General features: G+C 44.2%; 1 protein-coding gene across 1 annotated transcript in view; it reads right to left on the minus strand.

Annotated features, from left to right (window-relative positions):
- Positions 1 to 3358: 3358 nt before the first annotated feature.
- The window catches only part of LOC115461683 (zinc finger protein 330), a 44014-nt gene continuing 21639 nt past the window's right edge, over positions 3359 to 25733 (minus strand). Inside the window, exons 6-10 of the mRNA XM_030191699.1 lie at positions 13171 to 13297; positions 11621 to 11725; positions 8588 to 8634; positions 8144 to 8261; positions 3359 to 4774 (exon numbers count right to left, since the gene is read on the minus strand). Coding sequence (XP_030047559.1) covers positions 4491 to 4774; positions 8144 to 8261; positions 8588 to 8634; positions 11621 to 11725; positions 13171 to 13297 — 681 coding nt within the window. The 3' untranslated portion in view covers positions 3359 to 4490. The remainder of the gene's footprint in view (positions 4775 to 8143; positions 8262 to 8587; positions 8635 to 11620; positions 11726 to 13170; positions 13298 to 25733) is intronic.

Here is a 25733-nt window from a genome sequence, read left to right on the forward strand (position 1 = left end):
GATCAAAGACAGCAGAATTACAAAGAATGTTTGCCTTTAATTTTGTGTAACACTGTGATATTTATTTGAGGAATGTAAAATGTGAAATATAATGTGCAGTGCAATAATATTCAAAACAGCAAGTTGTATAAAACTTTAAACGCTTATAGAGTCACTAAGCAGACACGCTACAGGAGTGAATGGGTATGAAAGACAGAAGAGAGTTGTGTGTGTATTTACAGATTTTAAAATGCACATGAGCAGGTTTTGAAGCGCATGTGTTCAATAAAGAGTTTTGTATTTCAACAGTCTGGAGCAAATTTGTAATTTATGAAACTAAGTAGCCAGAGTGGCTAGAGTGTCTGTTCTTGGCCAGAGATAAAAGCTTGCACCTACCATGTATCTAGCAGGGCTCCAATGAACTCCAATTGTTGTACTGGGAGCAGATGGGACTTGGGGTAATTTAAAATGAACCCTGGTAGCTCTAGAACCTGAATAGTTCTCTGCATAGACTCCTGAGCACCTTCCCTCAATGTGCTCACCAGCCAATTGTCCAGGTAGGGAAACACATGGACTCCCAGTCTGTGTAGTGACGCTGCAACTACTGCTAGACATTGGGGTGAAAACCCAGGGAGCTGACGTGAAGCCAAATAGCAGGATGCAGTACTGGAAGTGATGTGTTCTCACCTAAAATCTGAGATACCTGCTGTGGCCTGGAAGTATCGAGATATGCATGTAGGCTTCCTTTAAGTTCAGGCAGCATAGTCAATCTTATTCCTGAATCATTGGGAGAAGGGTGACCAGGGAAACCATCCTGAACTTTTCTTTGATGAGAAATTTGTTCAGGGCCCTTATGTCTAGGATGGGACACATTCCCCCTTGTTTTCTTTGTCACAAGGAAGTACCTGGAATAGAATCCCTTCCCTTCTTCCCCTGGTGGAAAGGGTTTGACCACATGAGCCTTTTGAAGAACGGAGAATTCCTCTGTACTTTCTTGTGAAGAGCGCTGATGAAAGATGCTCTTGGGGGGCAATTTGATGGTCTCCTTCACCAATGTAGAGCATAACCGAGATGGACTATTTGAAGAAACCATCAGTCGGAAGATAGAAGAAGCCACCATTCTTGGAAAAAACTCAGCCTTCCTCCTATCATTAGGCCATCCAGTACAGTTACTTTGACTGCGGCTATGCTCTGCTGGAGCCAGTCAAAAACTCACCCCTTGTTTTGACTGGGGACCAAGTTGGGCCTTTTGAGCACACTGTTGATGAGATCGAGTGCGCTGGGGCTTAACTTGCTGAGTGGGATGAGAAGAAAGTGTATGTACGCCTTCGAGAGTAGTAGAGACTCCTTTTCGACTTGCCCAAAAACCACCTAGTAGAACCACTGTGAAGTTGATTGATTTGAATTATTTTGATATATGCTTCAGATTATTATCTATTGTTCTTTAACATTTTTAACATTTGTGCGTTGTGGTGATATATATGTTTATCTTTCTTATATTAGGCTGTGTATTTATGTTTTTATACTTTTATGTTGTAGATCCCTGAGGAAGGCTCTTCTGCCAAAATATGGCCCATGTTGGGTCTTTTCTTTGGGTCATGTTTACTATTGGCAAATAAACTTTTGGACACTCTCAATCCATGGTCTGCCTTGGTCATTTGGTTCATTCCCACTTCCACCTTTGCTTTGTTTCTATGTCCTAACTAAAATCCAAAATAGATACATTTTTATAGCTTAAACCACAGATGATATAATGTATCCATTCTATTCATGGATAACAAGATACAAAGATCAGGGGTTAGACAGAATACAGATGGCCAATTCTAGGACTATAACAAATGATGCTTTCTTAACCTTAGACAAATCATTTTGGAACTTGGGAATCAAAAAGAAACATCGTTCATTTGGCATACTTAATATTTAGAGATGTGTCTGGCACCTGGGATCTCTGAAACCCCAAAAAGCAATCAATTTGCATAGATCTGGGTCCTTCAGAGTCTAGATTCTTAGAATTTCAGGTTAATGTTTGAAGAACATCTCTGTTCTGCATGTGTGACTGCAAGGCCAAGTGTCTGAATAGGGATCTGTTTGTTAGGTTCTGAGATTTTAATAACATATTGTTTCAGGTTTGGGAAGACTGTTCTCCTAATTCCTGGTTCGTATGCTAATTTGGTTTATGTCATTTTGGGTATACTGGAGCTGTAATAGCTTACAGAAATTATTTATAATGAAAAAAAAATAAGTTTATTTTTCTTCTATACTGGTGTAATATTTTCAATGATGCCTGTTTATATGCTCCACGGCCAGTAAAAGGGGTATGGCTAATGCAGAGAGTGGATACTGTAGGGGCGGAGCCATAGTGACCCCACCCCTGGATAGGGCACTGGCTGCAGGACGACGCCAGAAACCCTAGCACCGACCCTGTACAAAATACTGAGAACTTCAATAGGTGGCTCAAAGCCTGGTATCACCAAGAAGGTTTTAGGTACATAGAAGGATGCAGAAATACATGGAAAAACAAAAGTCTATATTGTAACGATGGGCTGCATCTCACTGTGGCATGAAGAGGATGCAAACATACTGGGCTATAATTTATTTATGAAGGACAGAAATATAGAAACATGATGGCAGATAAAGGCCAAATGGCCCATCTAGTCTGCCCATCCTCAGAAACCACTAACTTACTTTTCCTAAGGGATCCCATGTGCTTGTCCCAAGCGTTCTTAAATTTTGACACAGTCCTCACCTCCACGACCTCTACCGGGAGGCCATTCCATGCTTCCACCACCCTTTCCATGAATGAATACTTTCTTAGATTCCTCCTAAGCCTATTCCTCTTAACTTCATCGTATGCCCCCTCATTCCAGTTTTCCTTCATTTGAAAAAGGCTCATTTCCTGTACATTAATGCCCATGAGATATTTAAACATCTCTATCACATCTCCTCTCTCCCTCCTCTCTTCCAGCTGAGGTTCCTGAGCTTGTCTCTATATGTTTTATGTCCAAGTCTTACCAATTTTGTAGCCACCCTCTGGACTGACTCCATTCTGTTTATATCCTTCTGTAGGTGCGGTCCCCAGAATTGCACACAGTACTCTAAATGGGGTCTCACCAGACTTATATATACAAGGGCACTATCACCTCCAAAATTTAGAGACTCTGCTGTAGTTTACTTGCCTTAAATTAACTTTGAGTGTATTTTTTTTAAACACTTGAATTAGGTTTCTGAGATTCCACATGTTTCTGTTACAAAGCGTTCATCACATTTTGACCAGCTAAGTGTACCTAGCTCTGTGACGTATCATTAAAATGATGCCACTGCACTCCTGAAACATAAGGTAAACGGGATTAAGAAAAGAAATACTTGAGACAATATGTACTGCTTGTTGTCCAGTCATAAAAGTGTTTTTATTATAATGCTGGTCATTATCAACCATCTCCATGTTTTACAGTCAATGCTTATAGAAATGAAACTTTCATAATACAGTCAACCTCTGAAATCTTGTAACATCTGCTTACTGTAAAAATAAAAAAAAATAAAAAAAATTCCAAAAACAAGCAGCAACTAAGTCTCTGACAAAGGTATAAACATCTTTTCCTAATTATGTAAGGGAGGAATTGGAACTATAGTTAGACATAAAGGCAAAATTTAGAAACAACCGCCAGATTGAGATAAGCAGGCAATGCATGTTTATTTTGATACCCAATGCTCAGTAACCCTGGTTTGGAGCAGGACTTGGAATATTCTTTCCTAACTTTGAATGAATAGCTTATTTATTTTGGTTAGGAGTGCCATCTTTTCCCCCGCCCCCAGAAAAACATTCCTCATATTACGTGGATACATTTTGGTGAGACATCAAGTGTTGTGGCCAAAATCTGAGTTAGGCAGCCCCAAATGTTAAAAAAAAACAAAACAACAAAAAACGAAAGCTCATGTAAGTCAGCACTCAATACTGATCACATAAATGCTTTTGAGTATTATCCCCCCCCAAAATATCCATTTTGCTAGCCTGTGGCTCAGGCTGAAGTATTGTGCACTGCAGTGTGAAGAAGCCACTGGGGGCTTCACTACAGCAGTTGATGTGAACAGGTATAGGGAAGACAGCTACTGCAGTAGTGCCAGCCAACAAGTGGTACTGAAAGGGTGCCCCTTCTCTTTTTAGACTGCTAGGGATACTGTGAGCCATCTTTTCCAGGGGAGAAAGAACTGATGAAGGCTGCCTGGGGGGGGGGGGGGGGGGAAATAGAGATAAAGATAGAAAAAAATCTATTTTGCTTTGATTAATGCAGCAATCACATACAGGTATGTATCACTCCATGTTCCAAATCAATCCTTAAATAAGATTAACCAACCTAGAATTTCTACAGAAAACACCATACATATTTCTGTCATAAACGATTTTGATACTTCCTTGCATCATCATAGCTACCCAAGTGTCATGTGGTGATTCTGTTAAGCAGTATATACATTAATATTTCCCACAAGCTATACTGCAACAGAGTAAAGGACTCTCATTCTTGACACTCTTCATAGTGGGCATAGCCACTGGCATAGGTCCTTCCTAAATTTAACTGGCTAAATGGTTCGGAGGCTTCTGTATCAGAGTCTTTGCCATCACCATCCCCTTCCTCATCTTCATCATCTTCCTCTTCCTCCTCCTCCTCATCAATTTCATAATCATCGTAATCATCGCTCTTGCCAGATGCTAAATTCTTCCAGTAGGCGTCGTAACCAGAAGCTCCATCACCATCTCCATCATCAGCCCCACTCTGCCTACCAAACTTAAGATTGCGTGCTGCAGAAAGAAATTAAAAAGAAGCTTGAGAGATTCCTTCAGGATCTAAAACGAGAGACCATGACAAAGGAAAAGTACGTGGAATAGTGCCATACAACAGTAATCTAGACTGACTGCCACTCTTGCACAATGCATGTTCAGCTGGACGGATATCTTGTTTTCTTTCAGAAGACTGGGACACAAACCTGGCCCACCCCTCAAGACAGTGAAGGATAGGTTTAGGTTTATTATTTATAGCCCACCTTTACCCAAGGTGAGAAAAAAATAACAAACATAATAAAACATAAAAAAAACAAAGACACTCCACACATAAGTATTCCTAACCAAAAATTACAAATGACGGAAAAATATGAGAACTACAAACTGCATCCAGTCAAATCTGGACCAAGGTTCAAAGCAATGAATAAGCCTGTGGCAAAAGATAACGTCTTAACAGTTTCTTACAGGAAGCAACAATTTGTGGCTGTTCTAATGTCAAAGTTAAAGGATATTAGCAACTATATGTGAAAACAGTCCCTTATCATATCGACGGTTATTACTGACCAAATAAATGATAAGATAAAGCACTAGCCCAACCTGCGCCATCTGCTGGAGGTAGAGAAATACTGACTAGCTCTAGGCTGCACCCTCTCTTGTACCAGTGATGCCACTGGAAACTGTCTGTTTTTCTTTACCTCTATCTGCTGGTCAGGTGATATAACCCATTGGTTTGGGCTGGTCTAGCTGAACGACAGGAAATTGGCAAATGATTTGAACTTAAAAAACATTAAAAATAAAAAGAAAGAAAGTGCAATTTCCTCTGCCCTGCCCCAGGCTGCTCCTTCCATTTCCTCCCACAAAGCACAGACAACTATGGGGTGATGAGCACTTCCTATCAGCCATGGATCGCGAAAAGAGAGTTTGTAATCATTCAAATCAAGGGGTTATAGGAGGCATTTCATATTTTGGAAGTGCTGAAATACCCACCAGAGTTAGGCAAGCACTTCCCTCTGCCTCACCCACATGACAGCAATCTAATTTGGCATTATCCTATGCAAGATAATATGAATGCACAAACCAAAGTGGCAGTGGAGGGATTCATCGCAGCCAATTTAATGATCTGCATAGGTAGGCTTTATGAAACATATGCACAGTATTCTCTGGAATGCTAAGAGAAGGCTGTGTTCAGTGAAAGCTTTTTACCATTCAGTGCCCACATGTTTTTTTAGGTTAACACCAGTGGCTAGATTTATCCAACAGTGCTACTGCATTAATGCACAGTAACATACATTTACTTTAAGTCCCATTTTATATAATGGGACCTATCTCCTAATAACACGTATTAACTGAATAGGATGTGTTAACTTAGTAGCACACTTTAATAAACTAGCCCAAAAAGTCCCAACATGCAGGTATATAAAACATTTCATCAAGCAGGAATAAGGGGCCTAATATCTCAAAGCCAGTAAGCCATGCTTTGAGTAGCTTTCCTTCCCCCTTGTAAAGCCATGTTCAGGAAAAGATGCAGAGCTATTTCAATGAGTTTAGTAATTGTAAGATTTGGCAGACTGGCATCTAATTAACTGGAAAGTGAAGATCAAGAATTTAATAAAAATGTCTGTTGAGATGTCCTAAAGATGAGGGACTAATGAGCCCTTTTACCAAGCTGCGGTAAGCACTAAAGCAGTGATGGCGAACCTTTCAGAGACCGAGTGCCCAAACAGCAACCCAAAATCTAATGATTTATTGCAGTGCCAACAGGGCAATTTAACAGGTGGTGCATTCCCCCTCATCCCCCCTCCCTCTCCTGTCCCCCCCCCCTCCACCTGCCTCCAAGTTCCAGGCTCCCCTCCCTCCCAGTTCCAGGGTTCCCCCTCCCTCCAAATTTTAAAAGTCATCTATCTTACCTCGTCGGGGTTAGGGCGGCAGCAGCAGTAAAAAGCATGCAGGCTCGGCTCGGTGTTTAGTTCAGTTTTCCCTTCTCTCTTTCTCTCAGCTCTGGTCCCGCCCTCATTTCCTGTTTCCGCAAGGGCAGGACTAGAGCTGAGAGACAGAGAGAAGGGAAAACTGAACTAAGCACCGAGCCAAGCCTGCATACTGCTGCCCTAACCCCGACGAGGTAAAATAGATAGGTTCGCCATCACTGCACTAAAGCATGCATACCACAACAAAAAACTGGCTTACTGTGCGGCACGCTGAAACGTCCTGTGGTAATTTTTAGATGTCTGTGTGTGCTGGGGGTGGAGAGTGACAATGTTCTGAGTTAATCAGCACAGTTACATTGTTGCGTGCAAACTGATTAGCACATTCTTAGTGTGTGAGCCCTTACCACCTACATAATGGGCAGCAGTAAGGGCTCATATGCTAAAGGGAAAAATAGCAAGTGGCCACAAATACTAAAAAAAAAAGAAAAATCAGTCATTTTACCCTAGTGGTAAAAATGGCCTTAGTGCACGGGAATGACCCATGTAAGGACGAACTAAGGTCACTTTTTACTGCTGTTTGATAAAAGGGCTCCTAAAATCACTAGCTAGGAAGCAATAGGCAAATCCTGCTAAGTTACCTAAATCCTGGCTTTTCAACATCACCCTTAATCCTGTCTTAGGCTTCAACAAGGGAAAAGAGCGTCAGCTGTACCAACAACAACGATCCTTTTCTAGTATGAGCAAAGGTATTCTGATTTGTGGTTACCCCTGCATTGCTCTATGGCTATACCACCAACAGATCCCTAGCAGAAGGCTCCACAGGTCACTTCACTGGCTTCCGATCAGGTACCGCATACAGTTCAAGCTTCTCCACTTACCTACAAGTGCACTCAATCTGCAGCCCCTCATTACCTCTCTACCCTCGTCTCCCTTACGCTCCTACCCGTAGCCTCCGCTCACAGGACAAATCCCTCCTCTCGGTACCCTTCTCCACCACCGCCAACTCCAGGCTCCACCCTTTCTGCCTCGCCTCACCCTATGCTTGGAATAAACTCCCTGAGCCCCTACGCCAAGCCCCCTCCCTGCCCAAATCCTTGCTCAAAGCCCACCTCTTCAATGTCGCTTTCGGCACCTAACCATTATACTTCTACTCAGGAAATCTAAACTGCCCCAATTTGATTGACTGCACTTTTTGTCCTTTAGGTTGTAAGCTCCTTTGAGCAGGGACTGTCCTCTGTGTTAGATTGTACAGCGCTGCATAACCCTGGTAGCGCTTTAGAAATGTTAAGTAGTAGTAGTATTAAGAAGAGCAATGCAGTCACCCCAAGCACTTTTTTCAGTCATCCTTAAATCTAAGTAAAACCGCTTATGTATTGCGTTACCCAAAGTTTCACAACTCTAGTGAAGTGAGAAGCCGACCCACAGAAGCAGAGAGATGTTTATGAAGTCAGTTTTCAACACTCACTTGACATGCTCAGATCTTTGGTCTCCTGAGTCTCATGTCCGCATTTGGGGCAGGGGGGTTCTTTTCCTTTTTCCTGTTTGAAAACTTTGCTCCGAGTGTGATCTTCACAGAAACAAGCCTGTAAGATAGGAGGGAAAAAAAAAAACCCCTTAACTTAGATAAAAGGAGTACAGCAAGAAACAGAAAAAAAAAAGCCCAGGATTACCTAACACATCCAGTAAGAGTCCATTTCAAACATGACATTCATAGAACATTACATAGGGCCTACGTGAAGCCCCTCACCAGTGCACGCAGACAGAGCTGGGAGAGGGGAGGGGTGCCTCCATGCTGTAGATACCTGCATCTCTCAATGGATGGGTTCTGCATGTCATTCCCACCATTTTCTTCTTTTACAATAAGCAGCCGCCAATCATACCAACCAGGATAATTTTCTTAGCATTTTACCTTACACCGCAGGCATGAGTGCTGTCCCATTCGATTACAGGAAACACCTGTATGACAGAAGATACACACAGTGTAGCTTTGTGTTGTCCGTCACATCCTATCAGCTATCCCATTACTGTCAAGAATTATTCAAAGCCACGTTCAGTTAGCACCATATACCATGTGTTTCCTTCACAGTAGTCCCAAGCTTCAAAATAAATTAGCATCACTGGAAAAATTCAGGAAACATTCCTTTAAAGTTCTCTCTAAAGGACTTGGTACCATAAACCATAGACTGACTGTTGTTGAAACTTTCAACATGTTACTCAATCTGATTTTAGACTTGATGCTATGTAACTGCTGCCTGTTTAACTTTTGTAAACCACATAGAACTAGATTTTGGTATCTGGATGTTTGTGGGATGTAAGTTTAATAAAATGAAATGAAATAAACTGCAGGGGAAAAAGCTTCATATTTTAATAAACAGGTCAAAAATTACTTCTATGGTACAAAAAGTCCTTACTCAACTGTCAAGATTCATCTTTTTTTTTCTCCGAGATCAATGTCACACAGAGGGGCATAATCGAACGAAAACGTCTATCTCCATGGGCGTTTATCTCCGAGAACGGGTCCGTGAAGGGGCGGACCGAACCGTATTTTCGAAAAAAATAGACAATTTGTGAGCTGGGCGTTTTTGTTTTTCAGCGATAATGAAAAATGAAAGCGCCCAGCTCAAAAACGAATAAATTCAAGGCATTTGTTCGTGGGAGGGGCCAGGATTCGTAGTGCACTGGTCCCCCTCACATGCCAGGACACCAACCGGGCACCCTAGGGGGCACTTTTAAAAAAACAAAAAAAAAGGTAAAAGAGCTCCCAGGTGCATAGTACCCTTCCCTTGTGTGTTGAGCCCCCCAAATCCCCCTCAAAACCCACTGCCCATAAGTCTACACCATTTCTATAGCCCTAAGGGGTGAAGGGGGGCACCTACATGTGGGTACAGTGGGTTTGGGGGGGTTGAACGACTAAGCATTAAGCAGCACAACTGTAACAGGTAGGGGGGGATGGGCCTGGGTCCACCTGCCTGAAGTCCACTGCACCCCCTAACAACTGCTCCAGGGACCTGCATACTGCTGCCAGGGAGGTGGGTATGACATTTGAGGGTGAAAATAAAATGTTGTGAAACATCATTTTTTTGTGGTGGGAGGGGGTTAGTGACCACTGGGGAAGTCAGGGGAGGTCATCCCCGATTCCCTCTGGGGGTAATCTGGTCATTTAGGGCACTTTTTGGGGCCTTATTCGTGAAAAAACAGGGTCCAGGAAAAGTGCCCTAAATTCTAGCTACAAACGCATACTTTTTTTCCATTATCGGCGAAAGGCGCCCATGATAACCATGCCCCAGTCTCGCCTTCACCACGCCTCCGACACGCCCCCGTCAACTTTGTACGCTTCCGCGATGGAGTGCAGTTGAAAACGTCCAAGTTCGGCTTTCGATTATACCGCGTTATTCGTTTTTGTGAGATAAACGTCCATCTCCCGATTTAGGTCGGAACTTGGGCGTTTTTCTCGTTCGATTATAAGCAGGACAGTGACTTTTACAAAGAGGCTGAAAAGTTATGTTTGTAACTCGACCTGGAACTACCGCCACGCTGGGCCAGCGGAAGTGAATAAAAAGCAGTAAGCCCACATTGGGCTCACCGCCGCTCTGTAAAAGGGTCCCAGGGTGATCAAAGTGCTAGAGAAATAGTACCTCAGGATTGAAGGTTGGTGAATGATAATGCTATTTTCAACAGTTAAAGATTAAAATATAGACCATATATACTTGAATATAAACCGAGAAAGTTTTGCAAAAAAAAAAAAAAAAAAGGTGAGTGGGAGTGTCAAAATTGCCTCTCAGTTTATTTTACAAAAGAAAAAAAAGGGGTCAAAACTGCTTCTCAGTTTATATTTGAGTCCCCATGGTGTCCAGCATTTTCCCCCATACCTTCTCCTTTCTCGGTAAGGAGGAGCAGAGTCTTTCAGGTCAACGGCATTCCCGGATACAGAGTCTAGGGCAGTAACTCTTTGTAGCATCACGGTCAGCCAGTGTGGAGGCCTTGAGTATCTGTGCACGCTCAAGGCCTGCTGGCTTCTGCCTCTTAGCTGTCAAAGGCCGGTGGAAGCCGCAACTTGCTTCTGCACTACCACACACCATGCAGCACTGGCTCTTCTCTGCCAAGGCCATCCTGCAGCACCCCCACTGGAGACTGTGCTCCCGACCTGCAACTCGCCCCCCCCCTCCCCCGAGCCCTGCAAGACCACTCACCATCTTCTCTGTTCCTATGTTGGAGCTTTTGGGGAGGGGATCAAGGCACCCCAGGAGAGGCTCTGCAGGAGAGGTGGGGAAAGACCCAGAACGCACAGTGTGCAACCCCCAAGACTGAACCCAGTAATACCAGGCCACTACAGTCTGAAATCAAGCCTCAAGTGACTATATTTTTTAACCCCTTCTTCGAGGGCTGGACAACTCAGTGCCAGAAATCTTTAAACTGCTCTTCTTCGCTTAGTTTTTTTTTTTTTCTTTTTGTGTGCTCATCCTGAAGAGGTCCCCTAACTGGCTTCCTCAAACCAAACTGGAATGCACCTACCATCTGTTGGAAACTAAGAATGCCGGCTGGTTCAGGGATGCTCAGGATCCCTTATAGGGTGATGTCACAGCCTTAGTAGCCTGGGTCTCCATCTGCTGGTAGAAGACCATAACCCATTTGTCTGGACTTGTTTGGAGAGTCGAAGGGGAAATAGATGTTTATGCTGCATGCACCTGGTGCATAAATGTCTATTTCTCCCGTATTTTAGAATAGCAGATTCCGTTCCAAAATACTAGTAAACTTGAGATGCACTGACCTGCATCTCTCAATTCCTACTTCTATGCCCTGTCTAAAACGGGGCTGCCCATGTATTAAGTTATGCACTGGTGCTTAACTTAATATGGTGATCCTACCAGCTAAATACCGGCCTAAGGGAGACCATTGAAGCATCGTGTGAGGCACTAGAGGGACCTGGTAGCAAAATACTTACATTTAAAGGTTTCTGCCTCTAGGACCTGGCAGCTAGCTTGATGTTCAAACTGGTCATCTTCACAGAGGAAGTTATGACAAAAAGAGCAGCAAAATATTCTTCCACCTGGTTAAATTACAAAGGGGGGGGAGGGGAAGAAGAGACAGACATGGAATAAGCCTTCTCAAGTAGTTCCATATTACAGCAATATCATATGGCTGTTTCTGGTGGGAACATTAACGTTATACTATTGCCACTAGCAAAGAGTACAACTTTAGTTACAGTGATCTGACACTGCTCTCCGTATATAATCATTCTAATACAAATCTAACCAATTACTTTCTGATTCTAACACCTTGATACAATTACCAAATATTCAATTTGTTTTCTCTGTAAAGACTACTACTACTTATTTCTATAGCACTACTAGACGTACGCAGCGCTGTACACTTGAACATGAAGAGACAGTCCCTGCTTGACAAAGCTTACAAGCTAATTAGGACAGACAAACAAGAGATAAGGGAATATTAAAGTGAGGATGATAACATAAGGGTTCTGAACAAGTGAATAAGGGTTAGGAGTTAAAAGCAGCTTCAAAAAGGTGGGCTTTTAGCTTAGATTTGAAGACGGCCAGAGATGGAGCTTGACGTACCGGCTCAGGAAGTCTATTCCAGGCATAAGGTGCAGCAAGATAAAAGGAACGGAGTCTGGAGTTAGCAGTGGAGGAGAAGGGTGCAGATAAGAGAGATTTACCCAGTGAACGGAGTTCCCAGGGAGGAAGTAGGGAGAGATGAGAGTGGAGAGGTACTGAGGAGCTGCAGAGTGAATACACTTATAGGTCAATAAGAGGAGTTTGAACTGTATGCTGGAAACGGATAGGAAGCCAAGTGAAGTGACTTGAGGAGAGGGACTAATATGAGCATAACTGACACTGGCGGAATATTAGTTGTGCAGCAGGATTTTGAACAGATTGAAGAGGAGAGAGATGGCTAAGTGGGAGACCTGTGAGGAGCAAGTTGCAATAGTCTAAGCGAGAGGTGATAAGAGTGTGGATGAGGGTTCTGGTAGTGTGCTCAGAAAGGAAAGGGCGAATTTTGCTGATATTACAGAGAAAGAAACGACAGGTTTTAGCAGTCTGTTGAATATGTGCAGAGAAGGAGAGGGAGGAGTCGAAGATGACCCCACTAGTATACAAAGCACTTTATCTCTAAGACATATAAATGCAAAGCACTTGCACATAAAGACAAAAGGATTCCTCTCCCCACTGCAAACACGAGAGATACTGAAAGCACTTATCAGCAAGAATCCTACAGAAAATCATCTTATAATATTGTAAGCTTTATTCTGCTGAAAGCATTGGTTTTCAGGCCAGTCCTTGGGACACATCCAGCCTGTGGAGTATTCAGGAGCTGCACAATGAATATGGATGAAGGAGATTTCTACACACCACCTTCACTATATACAAACCTCTTTCAATATTCTATATGGATATCCTGAAAACCTCAATCAGATGCATCCAAAGGACTGAGGCGAGAACCACTGCTCTAATCCAATATTTAGTCTAAGCTTACCATGATCCCAGACGCCTCTCTCACACTCAACGCATTCTGCGTCGGTAAGAGGACAGATACAGGCATGGGTACTGAGACATTTCTTCCCGTGGCATACCCAGGCTTCACAGAAATCACAGATTGCTCCCTGCAAAACACAAAAGAGTTAAATGTTACTGTATGGACCATAATTGCTCAGACAGTAAGTGAACTGTAACACACATTTTCTTAGGATACAATGGAGGGCTCCAAGTTGATGGGAAGTGAGGTCATATTTAACAAAATCTTTCTTGGAGGAATACTACGAAGAACTTGGTTAGAAATTATTTTAGTTTGCCAATACCTTATGAGTTTAAGATCTCTGGTACATCTGTCAATGAATCAAATCAAATCAAAATCAATTCTTGTATACCACTAATATCCCCCTTGTCAGGGTTCAGGGCAGTCTACATTGTAAGTGAGACAAAAGCCAGTAATGTTAGTGTGAAGTATGAGAACAATTAGAGACCATTGGTGTAATGCATGAGACCAAAATCATTATAGGAAACAATAATGGATGATACTAGGAGGTAGAAGTCAACAGATTGTTATGAAGCAGTCTTTGGGAAGAGAAAGATTTTTAGCCTCTTCCTGAAGCTAAGGTAACGAATATATATTTTCCTTGTCAATAAATGACTTCAATTAAGGTACTGTAGAAGTATGTAATCTAAATGTCCACACATCCTGTCTCTACTACTCATGTCAATAATACAATCGGAAAAAAAGTTATTTCAAAGACAGTAGCAAAATATGAGCCCTGAGTGGGGTAGGTGTGCGGTAGGAGTAGGGGCGTGGGCAGGGCATATCAGGTGGCAGATGTTTCTCTAGTGCCCATCCATCCAACCTGTTGGCCCACCCAAACTTTGCCTTCTGGCTACGCCAATGATTCATAAGCATGTCAAACCCAAACCAAATTCCCTTGAAATCTCTTCATGGTGTAGATCTAAGCTAAAAGCCCACCTTTTTGATGCTGCTTTTAACTCCTAACCCTTGTTCACTTATTCAGAACCCTTATTTTATCATCTTACTTGAATCGTACCTATCTCTTGTTGTCCGTTGTCTGTCCTATAGATTGAAGCTCTGTCGAGCAGGGCGTCTCTTCATGTTACGTGACGGATACGTTAGTCTAGTACGCTTTAGAATGAAAAGCAAGTAGTAGTTAGTATTAGACCCCTCAAATCTAGAAACAGATCCTGTGCTGACGCGTTGATGATCTGCAAGGGCAAGCTTCTTGATAGTGTCTGAGTCAGAAACCGGAAGAAGCAGAAGCCTGCCCTTGCAAGGCCACTTCTGATGCCGCTTTTAATCCTAACCCCTTATTCACTTGTTCCGAATTATTTTATCTCCTCACCTTACTATTCCCTATCTCTTGGTTGCCTTTTGTCTGTCTAATCGATTGGTAGCTCGTCGAGAGGGACTGTCTCTTCATGTCAAGTGTACAGTGTGCGTACGTTTTAGTAGCGCTTAGAAATGGATAGTGTCGTAGTCGTTTACTAAGCTGCGTTTATGCAATTAGTTTTAACGGCGTTAACCATAAGTGTTACAATATCTCATAGGCACCTAACACGTGAGTGATGCCTACTTGTAGGTGTGTTAAAAATGCCAACGCGCCTTAGTAAACATATACCAGAGGGCTAAGCACAAATGTCCTCTCAATCATTGTTCAAAAGCTATGGTTGAAACGAGTATTTTAATATTACATGTGGCTTGGAGGAGGTGCAAAAGCTGAAGGGGGATTTTTTTTTTGTATGTATCTTCCTGTGTAAGATCAGGGATTCAGATTTACACATATTTTCTGGACTATCCAAAATATGTCCAAAGCATCCCTTTGAATCTGTTCATGTCGGAGCGGTTACATGTGGTATTGAAAAAACTGGCCTTTGCATGTGGATAGGAACAGGAAAGTATGAAAAAAAACCTTCCAATCCAATAAGGAGCAATATTAGAAATGTTTTAATGATGATTTTAAACAAGTATGCAAGAATCAACACGGCTCGCTCAACGCCTGCCTCTGGAGTCGAGTATCTTGTGTAGAGCTTGCTTTACAGCAGTATTTTGAACAAGCACCTAATGGTGCAACAGCAATAAAAGTATCTCGTCTCAAACCTCCTAACAAGGTCAATGCCGTGATGCAAGATACTCGACTCGAGGCAGGCGCTGAGCACCAGCGCTGTGTACGTCTAGTAGCGCTATGGAAATGATTAGTAGTAGATCACCAAAACATAGGTGTGTCTCAAGTCTGCTTGCATACTTAAAAGTAGTCTTTAAAACATTTCTGATATTACTCCTTATTGGATTGAAAGGTTTTTCCATGCTTCCCTACTTTTTCCTGCTTGGATTTGTTGTTGTTCTAATTTACACGTGGATGCCATCTATATATACAAATGCCATTATTTATATATGTAATTACCATGGAAGAATTCTAAAATAATCTCTTGATGTCTTAGGTACCTACTTAGACTGTAACTTCATTTAGGAAAGGGCTTGCATCTGAATTCTAATAACGTTACAAGACACCTTTAGTATCATTCTAAAGTAAGCTAAATAGTCCTATTCCCCCCTCCCCCATCTGGTCCAAAGAAAATTTTTTTAAAAGGAAGGAGAAACTTCACAAACAAAAGCTAACTAGCTACACATAGTTCTGGAAGTGTTGCACTGTGTTCTCCTTTAAGGGATTCACTGTATCAGTCGCACCATTCATGGTATACTTTTTTTTTTTTTTTGTTACATTTGTACCCCACGCTTTCCCACTCATGGCAGGCTCAATGCGGCTGCTGCCTGTGCCTGAAGTGGGAATCGAACTCAGTTCCTCAGTTCCCCAGGACCAAAGTCCACCACCCTAACCACTAGGCCACTCCTCCACTTCAGGTAGTCACAACATTAATTACTACTACAACTACTTATCATTTCTATAGCGCTATTAGATGTACGCAGCGCTGTACACTGAACATATAAGAGACCGTTCCTGCTCGACAGAGCTTACAATCTAATCAAGACAGGCAAACAAGATAAATAAGAGAATTACTTAAGGTGGGAATGTTAAAACAGACATGGATACTGAAAAAGTGAATAGGAGTTAGGAGTTAAAAGCTCCCTCAAAAAGGTGGACTTTTAGCCTAGATTTGAAGACAGCCAGAGCTGCAGCTTGACATACTGATTCAGCAAGTCTATTCCAGATGTGTGGTGCAGTAGAGCAGTCAGTGCTACGTCACCCTTCCTCCAATGATGCAGGTAACATAGGACTAGAAGCACACTTCCTCTGAGGCACACCTCCAGTGCTGCTGTTTAGGTGGTAGCAAATGACACTCTTGTGGCATCCACCTCTCCTGGACCTGATAGTGTTTTTCTCTATGACAGACCCAAGCCCCATCAGCCCCTCTGGATGGGAGAACAGAATCCAGATCTCCTACCTCACAGATACCCCCAATTGAGCCTGCAAATAGGTGGGAAAATGTGGGATACAAATGTAATAAATAAAAATGTGTTTTCAGTTCTGAAAAATATTTGTACATAGGAAAATTCAACACTGTCTTACAATAAAAACTGAAAACTCTTCCAATTCGCCTACAGTACATTACAGGCAGACAGAGTGCATATCTCTCCCCTACTCCCATTCTATGGATCACCTTCGTATTCATGTACAGAGAGCACCCTCTTCTGGCAAAAGAACATAGAAGTGTGATTAAATTATCTTGCAGTAAGAAAAAAACAGCACAAAGGGCTCTCAAGAGTGGAATAAACAAATGTGCTTTATTCAGAGGCCCGACACTGGGCCGTGTTTTAGTGTCACTGCACTAGCGTCAGGGCGGTCAGTCTAAAAGCAACACACAAAATATGTACCAGAGCAGAATAAAATGTAACTTTTGGTCCACTCAATGAAGTCTTTCCGATAAATTCAAGAGCACAAAGAGTTATGTTGCGCTGGTGCCAAAAAGGTGTGGCATAGCTCTTTGCTCTTGAATTTGTTGGGAAGATTTCATCGAGCGGGCCAAAGGTAAAATTATGTATCATACCTGATAATTTTCTTTCCATTAATCAGAGCTGATCAATCCATAGACTGGTGGGTTGTGTCCATCTACCAGCAGGTGGAGATAGAGAGCAATCCTTTTGCCTCCCTATATGTGGTCATGTGCTGCCGGAAACTCCTCAGTATGTCGATATCAAAGCTCCATCCGCAGGACTCAGCACTTAGAGAATTACACCCACAAAGGGACACTCTGCCCAGCTCACCACCGCCGAAATGGGGGAGGGGAATTAACCCAGCTCATCCCCACACAAGTGGGGGAGGGGAATCCGTCCAGCTCATCCCCACGGAGCGGGGGAGGGACACCACCCCGCCGATGCGGGGGGATCTGGCTTATCCTGCAACCGCGGGAGGAGCTGACTGACCCTAACACCGCCGAAGCGGGAGGGGTTCAAAGCTGCCCTACAGCCGCATGAAGCGAGAGGGAGCGCCGGCAGAATTTAGGTCTCAATCCAGCCCCGTAAAACGGAGGGGAGAGGAATGCAGCAGCTCACTGTAACACAAAATCGTCTCAACTCCTTAAGAATCCAACTGAAAAAACTTGAACACGAAGATCCTCCTGAACAGGAACTGAAGACTAAACTTGAACCTGAAATGCAACCAGAATATAAACAGTACAGATATCTGGGAGGGGCTATGGATTGATCAGCTATGATTAATGGAAAGAAAATTATCAGGTATGATACATAATTTTACCTTCCATATTATCATGCTGATCAATCCATAGACTGGTGGGATGTACCGAAGCAGTACTCACCCAGGGCGGTACATAGAAATCCCTGACCGCAACACTGAAGCTCCAAACCGGGCCTCCGCCCGAGCAGCCACAGTCAAGTGGTAATGCCTGGAGAAGGTATGAGCCGATGCCCAAGTTGCCGCCTTGCAAATCTCTTCCAAGGAGACGGACACGGCCTCCGCCATCGAGGCCGCCTGAGCTCTAGTGGAGTGAGCCTTCAGCCGGATAGGCGGCACCTTCCCCGCGGCCACATAAGCCGCTGCAATGGCTTCCTTGACCCATCTTGCCACTGTAGGCTTAGCAGCCTGCAGACCCTTACGAGGACCTGCAAACAGGACAAACAGATGATCCGACTTCCGGAAATCATTGGTCACTTCCAAGTATCTGATGATGACTCGTCTCACATCTAGATATTTGAGAGCAGAGTACTCCTCTGGGTAGTCCTCCCTACGAAAGGATGGGAGACAGAGCTGCTGATTCACATGGAAGCGAGAAACAATCTTGAGCAGGAAGGAAGGCACTGTGCGAATAGACACTCCTGCCTCAGTGAACTGCAGAAAGGGCTCTCGACATGATAGCGCCTGGAGCTCGGAAACTCTTCTGGCTGAAGTGATAGCCACCAAAAAGACTGCTTTCAACGTCAGGTCTTTCAGAGATGCCCTCGACAAGGGTTCAAAAGGCGGCTTCTGCAAGGCTCTTAGCACTAGATTGAGATTCCACGCAAGTACCACTGAGTGCAGAGGAGGGCGCAGGTGATTAACTACCTTGAGAAAGTGCACCACATCTGGCTGCGAAGCCAGGGAAGCACCCTTCAGGCGGCCCCTGAAGCAAGCCAGAGCCGCTACCTGGACTTTAAGGGAACTGAGCGACAGGCCTTTCTCCAGACCTTCTTGCAGGAACACCAACACTGACGAAATTGGAGCAGTGAAGGGAGAAAGGGAGCCTGCCTCACACCACGATGCAAAGGTACGCCAAACCCTGGCGTAAGCAGTAGAAGTAGAGCACTTCCTCGCTCTCAGCATAGTGGCGATGACCTTGTCTGAGAAGCCTTTCTTCCTCAGACGCTGCCGCTCAATAGCCAGGCCGTAAGACCAAAGGGGGAGGGATCCTCCATCACCACGGGACCCTGATGCAACAGGCCCTGCTCCGCTGGCAGTCGCAGAGGTCCGTCCACTGAGAGCCTGATCAAGTCCGCATACCAGGGACGTCTGGGCCAGTCCGGACCCACCAGGATTACCCGGCCCGGATGCTTTGCCACCCGGTCTAGTACCCTGCCCAACATGGGCCAGGGCGGGAACACATAGAGAAGCTCCTGTGTCGGCCACTGTTGGAGAAGAGCATCTACTCCCAGAGATCGAGGGTCCCGTCCTCTGCTGAAAAAGCACAGCACTTGGCAATTGGCCGATGACGCCATCAGGTCTAGGCTCGGCTGGCCCCAGCGCTTCGTGATGTCCAAGAACGCCTGAGCAGATAGCTGCCACTCTCCCGGATCCAAGGTATGGCGACTGAGAAAGTCCGCCTTGACATTCATGACTCCAGCAATGTGGGCCACCGACTGCTGTTCCAGGTTCGCTTCTGCCCACTGGCATAGATTCATGGCCTCCTTGGCTAGAGGAGCGCTCTTGGTACCTCCCTGGCGATTGACATAGGCCACAGCCATGGCATTGTCCGACAGGACCCGTACTGGCTTCAACGCCAGTACCGGGAGGAACTCCAAAAGCACTTTTTATTGGAGAAGGTATTAGATGCCGCGGAAGGTGGTGGAGATGAAAACGGTAACAGAATTCAAACATGCGTGGGATAAACATAAAGGAATCCTGTTCACAAGGAATGTATCCTTGGGAGCTTAGCCGAGTTTAGGTGGCAGAGCCGGTGGTGGGAGGCGGGGCTGGTGGTTCGGACGTGGGAATAGTGCTGGGCAGACTTATACGGTCTGTGCCAGAGCTGGTGGTGGGAGGCGGGACTGGTAGTTGGGAGGCGGGGATAGTGCTGGGCAGACTTATACGGTCTGTGCCAGAGCTGGTGGTGGGAGGTGGGACTGGTAGTTGGGAGGCGGGGATAGTGCTGGGCAGACTTATACGGTCTGTACCAGAGCTGGTGGTGGGAGGCGGGACTGGTAGTTGGGAGGCGGGGATAGTGCTGGGCAGACTTATACGGTCTGTGCCAGAGCTGGTGGTGGGAGGCGGGGCTGGTGGTTGGGGGTGCGGGTCTGGTGTTGGCCGGTCTTGTGCGGTCTGTGCCCTGGAGAGGACAGGTACAGATAAAGGGTAGCACATGTGGGTTTGTCTTGTTGGGCGGACTGGATGGACCGTGCAGGTCTTTTTCTGCCGTCATCTACTATGTTACTATGCCTAGAATGCACTCCTAGTGAAGGTGTGGGGGGAAAAAAGCAGTAACAGAATTCAAGAATGTGTGAGATTAAAACAAAGGATCCCTATATAGAAAGAGGATGGAATCAAAACAAAAAACTTAAATGACCGCATAGCTTTTGATGTGTTATGATGAGTGGACTGGTGCTTACACAGCAACTCCAGTAGTTGGAAAGTAAGGCCAGCGCCCAGCAGACTTGTCTGTCTGTCCCCCGAACAAGAAAGATCAGGATCAAATATACATACTTTATATCACATTCATCTCAAATGCCATGAGTGCAAGAGCTGTGTATCTCAAGGAGGGAGGGGAAAATATCTTAAGGTTGAAATTAATAAGTAAAATCTTTGTCAGCAATATTGTTGGTTTAAATCATGCAACAGCATCATACATAATTGTCTATATGTGGTTCGTATGGTGATAAATTGCCAACTGCCCTGTAATGCCAGTGTTCAATCACAGAGGAGAGTAACCTGCATGGAGCAGCGAATGCAGCTCTTTATCTGCTATCACTGGACTATCTACCAAACTAATTCTGCACTGTCTTAGCTATGGGAAAAGGGTGCTAATGAGGATTATAGCAATTTTCTCTCTCCTACTGTGGACTAGGGCAGGGCCATGGGGGGGGGAGGGGGGGAAGATTTCCCAGGCCCGGCACCAATGGTCAAAAGAGACTGCTCTGCCAGCCGCAGGTCCTTCTTCCTGCCGCGTCCTACCTCCTGTGAAGTAACTTCCATTTTCCGCACAGGTAGGACGCGGCAGTAAGGAGGACCTGTAGCTGGCAGAGCACGTTCTCTCCTGTGAGAGGGAGGCGGTGGGGGAAGCAACGGTGGGGTGGGCGGCGGGCCTCTGAAGATTGTTTGCCCCAGGCCCAGCTGTGTCTCTCAGCAGCCCTGACTAGGGATAGGTCAAAAGAACAAGTAAGGCTAAATTGTCAATTTGCTTAATGGTGAAAAGTAAATAATGGAGCACCCCCAGGGATCTATACTAGAAGCAGTATTTTAGGTTTTTCAAAACACTTTTTATAAATGATCTGGAAATGGAAGCAAGTGATGTGATACAAAATTAGAGTTGTTTTAATCTCAAGCAGATTAAAGGAAAGCAAATTAGCAGGTAAGATCTAATTTCTCCTTTCTTGGCATCAGTACTAGACCAATCCAAGAACGTGTGGGATGTAACAAAGTAATCCTCAAGATGGAAGGAACAGATGCTCATGCTCTGGTCACTGAAGTTCCAAAAAACAGCAGTGGTGGTCCAGGAAAGGAGGATAAAAAAAGACTTTTATTGAAGTCTTTTGTGAACTTTTGGTCTTCCCCTCCTTTCCTGGACCACCACCATTGTTTTTTGGACTTTTGGCTGACAATGCAGAGGTTCTCTCTCAGTGGGTTTTTTTTTTAAACTAGCTTTATTCCTCAATTTTTAAAGCAGCCCATCCAATTTAAATTAAAAGATTTCCTATGGGCTGCCTGAAGCTGCAGGAAATCCCAGGGGTGGGTTTGGGAGCCAGGAGGATAAGGGTCTCCCACAGGGTCTGAGTCAAGTGACTTACCAAGTTATCACCTGTGGACGATGACTCAAAGCTGCAGAGTCCAGCTCCGGGCTCTACCAGGTCTTGTCCACGAAGCGGAAACCTAGGAGCAACGCTGTTAGGCTCTACCAAGCAGTGTGGCTGTAGCCTGACCAGCTTGGAATTAGGCCAGGGACAAAGTGCACCAGTCCACACAACCTACCATTTGCTGGAGGTAAAGAAAATACCAGCATTTTCCAGAGCACCAGTGATGTCACTGGGAAGTCAGTTTCTCTACCTCCATCGGCTGGTAGGAAGGGGATACAACCCAATTGTACAGGATGGTGCAGCTGGGCTCTAAGGAAGGGTGCAAATTTTTGTAGGGGAAGGAGGGGGCTGTAACAAAAATAAAATAAATAAAATAAAAGGTTAACTTTCAAACGCTTCCTCTCACAGAAACACAAAGAGTGACAACATGTTATACTCATGCAATCTGGCCTCTTAAGACCCTAATTCTGAAGTGCTAATCATCTTCTGTGCCCATCTTATGCCTCTTAGAAATTATTGTATTTAAATAGGCACTTGAGTACTATATGCTTTGCTACAATTTCCATCCACTTCATTCTGTGGTAGCCTGCTGTTCTGTGCCACTGTCAGTATTTCCACTTGCCATCTAGTTAATAATACCATTCAAGTCACTGAGCCGTCTCCTACTTCTGCAATATTTTCTTTGCCTGCTTTCCAATTAAAAAAAAGCCCCTTCACTTCCTTAAGGCAGGGAATGGAAAAAAAAAGGCCTTTCTGAATAAGAACCATTAAATTCTGACACGCAATTTTTGACATATCACCTCAGTAGGGAGGGTACTCCATGCATTTTTCACCCTTTTTGTCTGTTCTAGATTTAGCCCCATCCAGTTCCATTTATAACTGTTCAAGAACAGAGCTTCCCCAACTGGGGTCAGGACCCCCAAATGGAGTCAAAGAGGCATATTTTCAAAGCACTTAGTCATCTAAAGTTCTTTAGAAACCTATGGAACTTTGGAAGGCGAAGTGCTTTGAAAATATACCTCAAAGTGCATGTTTGGGGTCAAGACCTAGGTGGGCTCTCCATAGGTGCATCATTATTCTGCACCTCCGGGAAAGGGGAAAAAGGGGGTGGGATTTGATATACCACCTTTCTGTGGTTACAACCAAAGCAGTTTATATATTATATGCAGGTACTTATTTTGTAGCTGGGGCAATGGAGGGTTAAGTAACTTGGCCAGTCACAAGGAGCTATAGTGGGCATTGAACCCAGTCATTCTGATTCTCAGGCTGCTGCACTAACCATTAGGCCACACAATTTTATTTTGCTGCAATCATGGGGTGGGGTCAGCACCACAAAAACATTGTTAAGCACTGCTCTAGAATATCTTTACCAAGAAAAGAAAAGAGCCCCACCCCACCACAAGAGACAGTTCTCTTGTATATTATTTATACTCTTAGTATATATAAATGTCTATCATATCCCCCCCTTTCCGACTATACCAGAGAGCCATCCTGTGGTTCATCTCTACTCAGACAGCCCTACCAAATATGTGCCTGAAAAACCAGACCTAAGACTCCAGGTGAGATCTCATCTATGAGCTGTTCCCATGGTATTGCACAACCATGATATCTGCTGGGCCAGCTTCTTTGTATCCACCCTAACATCCCAGTAGCTGTCCACAAAATCCATTATTGCTACTTATTTCTGTAATACTACTAGACTTGCATAATAGCCTCACAAGATAGTCCTCGCTCCGAGATACACAAAAACATGACATTTATGTAAGGACCCATTGGTATCCTTACCAAGGACGGTGGCCTAGTAGAGAGGTCATACTATGCAATGTAAACTAGCAGGATGTACTATCCTTGTCATACCAACCTCTCCTGGGAGGCTCTGCAATAATTTACTCCTGCTTTCATAACAACAAGAGACTCCCAATGTGTGTGGTATGTGTGGATTTATGAGTTGAAGTTTTGAGAGAAAGAAGGAACTTTTTATTCTCTTAGTCCTCCATTTTGAAGTGGCAATCTTGGTCCTTGGCGTTTGCTAAAAGATTAACCACTATTTCAAGGGGCTGATGACTGATTTCTCTTTTGAAATGGAAGAAATGTTTTATGCACCTCCTGGCTACAGTAAAAAGGATTGAGGTGGGTTAGGACCTGGAAGAGGACAGGGGTGGGGGAAGTTTCTGGAACCAGCTCAGTCACCCTTGTCTCTCAGTCTACAAGACTGCCAACAAGGCAGAAATCTGGAGAAGGCATGGATATACAGCCAATGCCACACAGAGGAGAGAGAAAGCTGGTTTGCTGCTCACCCAGATCAGACTGCACAGGAGCTACTCACAAAGTACAACAGAAGAAGTAAGTACTGGAAAGTACAGATCAAGCACTGAACCTTCGATATTGAAGGAAATCCTTATCAGCTAGGATGAACCTTTCCAGTTTGCCCAGTCAGCCCCAAAATCCAAAAGGGAGCAGAAGGAACCCACAAAAGACAAGCAGAAAACACAGATTCACCAATTTATTGACTTTGCTTGCCATTTCAGAAGCTAAGAGAGAAAACTGTACAAAGGACTACTGAAGGAGTCCAGCCTGATTGCTGGAACTCAGAATTCTATGCATAGAACTAAACCATAAAGGTCAAGCCTTTTCCCCAGTGATTTTGAGAGTGAGTTAGGGGCCAAGCCCTAGTACAGAGTGCCCTTTACCCTTGGGAAAGCGTCACATTTACCAGTATTATAAAAAACACTTAAATTCAATATGGCTACTATAAGGAGAATTAAGATTTAAACACAGGACCTGATTATGGCCAGAGATGGGGCATGACACACTAACTCCAGAAGGCTGTTCCATGCATACGGTGCACAAGTTAGAAAGCATGGAATCTGCTGTTGGCAATGGTGAAAGAAAGCAAAGATAGGAACAGTATGCCAAATGAAGAGAGGTCAGCAGGTGTTTAGAGGAAGTACAAGAGAAGAGATCATGAGGAGCTGAAGATTCTATACATTTGCAGGTGGGCAGAAGCTTGAACAACTGGATGGGGACTTCCATCTCCTATCTACTGGTAATGGGAGAATATTTTAGACCAAAATTTGTGTGTAGTAATCACCATCACAAAAAATTTGTACAGCAAATTTAAAATGACAGAATATGATTTTAAAAAATTCTTTGGAAATTTACCACTTATCTGCCATCTGTCCCTCCCTTACCCATCGTTCCTCAAACCAACTCTCCATTATTTTTCTGTCTCACTCTTACCTCCCTTTCTCTCTGTTCTTGCTCTCCCATCACTCTCACATTCTCATACCTTGTCCGCCCTTTCATTTCTTCCATTTGCCCCATACACCCATTTCTTCTTCTCTTCTACTTCATTGATCCCTTTACCTTCTATCTTTCCTTCTCTGCCCAGTTCCCATTGCCTCTGCTATATTGTCTTCTTTTGGGACTGATCTTTCCCTGTCCGCCTCCTCTTGATGACTCGCTCCACCCCACCCCTCAACTCATCAGTCTTGGAGTTCATCTCACCAGGCTGTGCTGCTTCTCCTCTATCATCCCTCAGGCCACAGAAGCTTAGCTCTCCAGACCATGTGCTATCACTTTCTCTCTCTCTTGGCACATGGATTGGGAAGCTATGGCCCATCTGTACTTTCGTCCCTTGGGCCATAAACATATCTCCCCCTTGCTCTAGAAGTTCAATTTCCACTGAACACTAGCTCCTTGGACATACTTACACCTCTGAGGTATCTGAGCTTCTCTAACACATCTCCTATCCTTCTTCCTACATATTCTGAGGTCCTCATGTCTGAACTAAAAGGGTTTATAAATAAAATGTGTTATAAGGAAATAGTATGGTTAGAGATGACGCCAAGAAAGAGATATCA

This window comes from Microcaecilia unicolor, chromosome 2, assembly GCF_901765095.1.
Source record: "Microcaecilia unicolor chromosome 2, aMicUni1.1, whole genome shotgun sequence".
In the NCBI taxonomy this organism is placed as follows: Eukaryota; Metazoa; Chordata; class Amphibia; order Gymnophiona; family Siphonopidae; genus Microcaecilia; species Microcaecilia unicolor.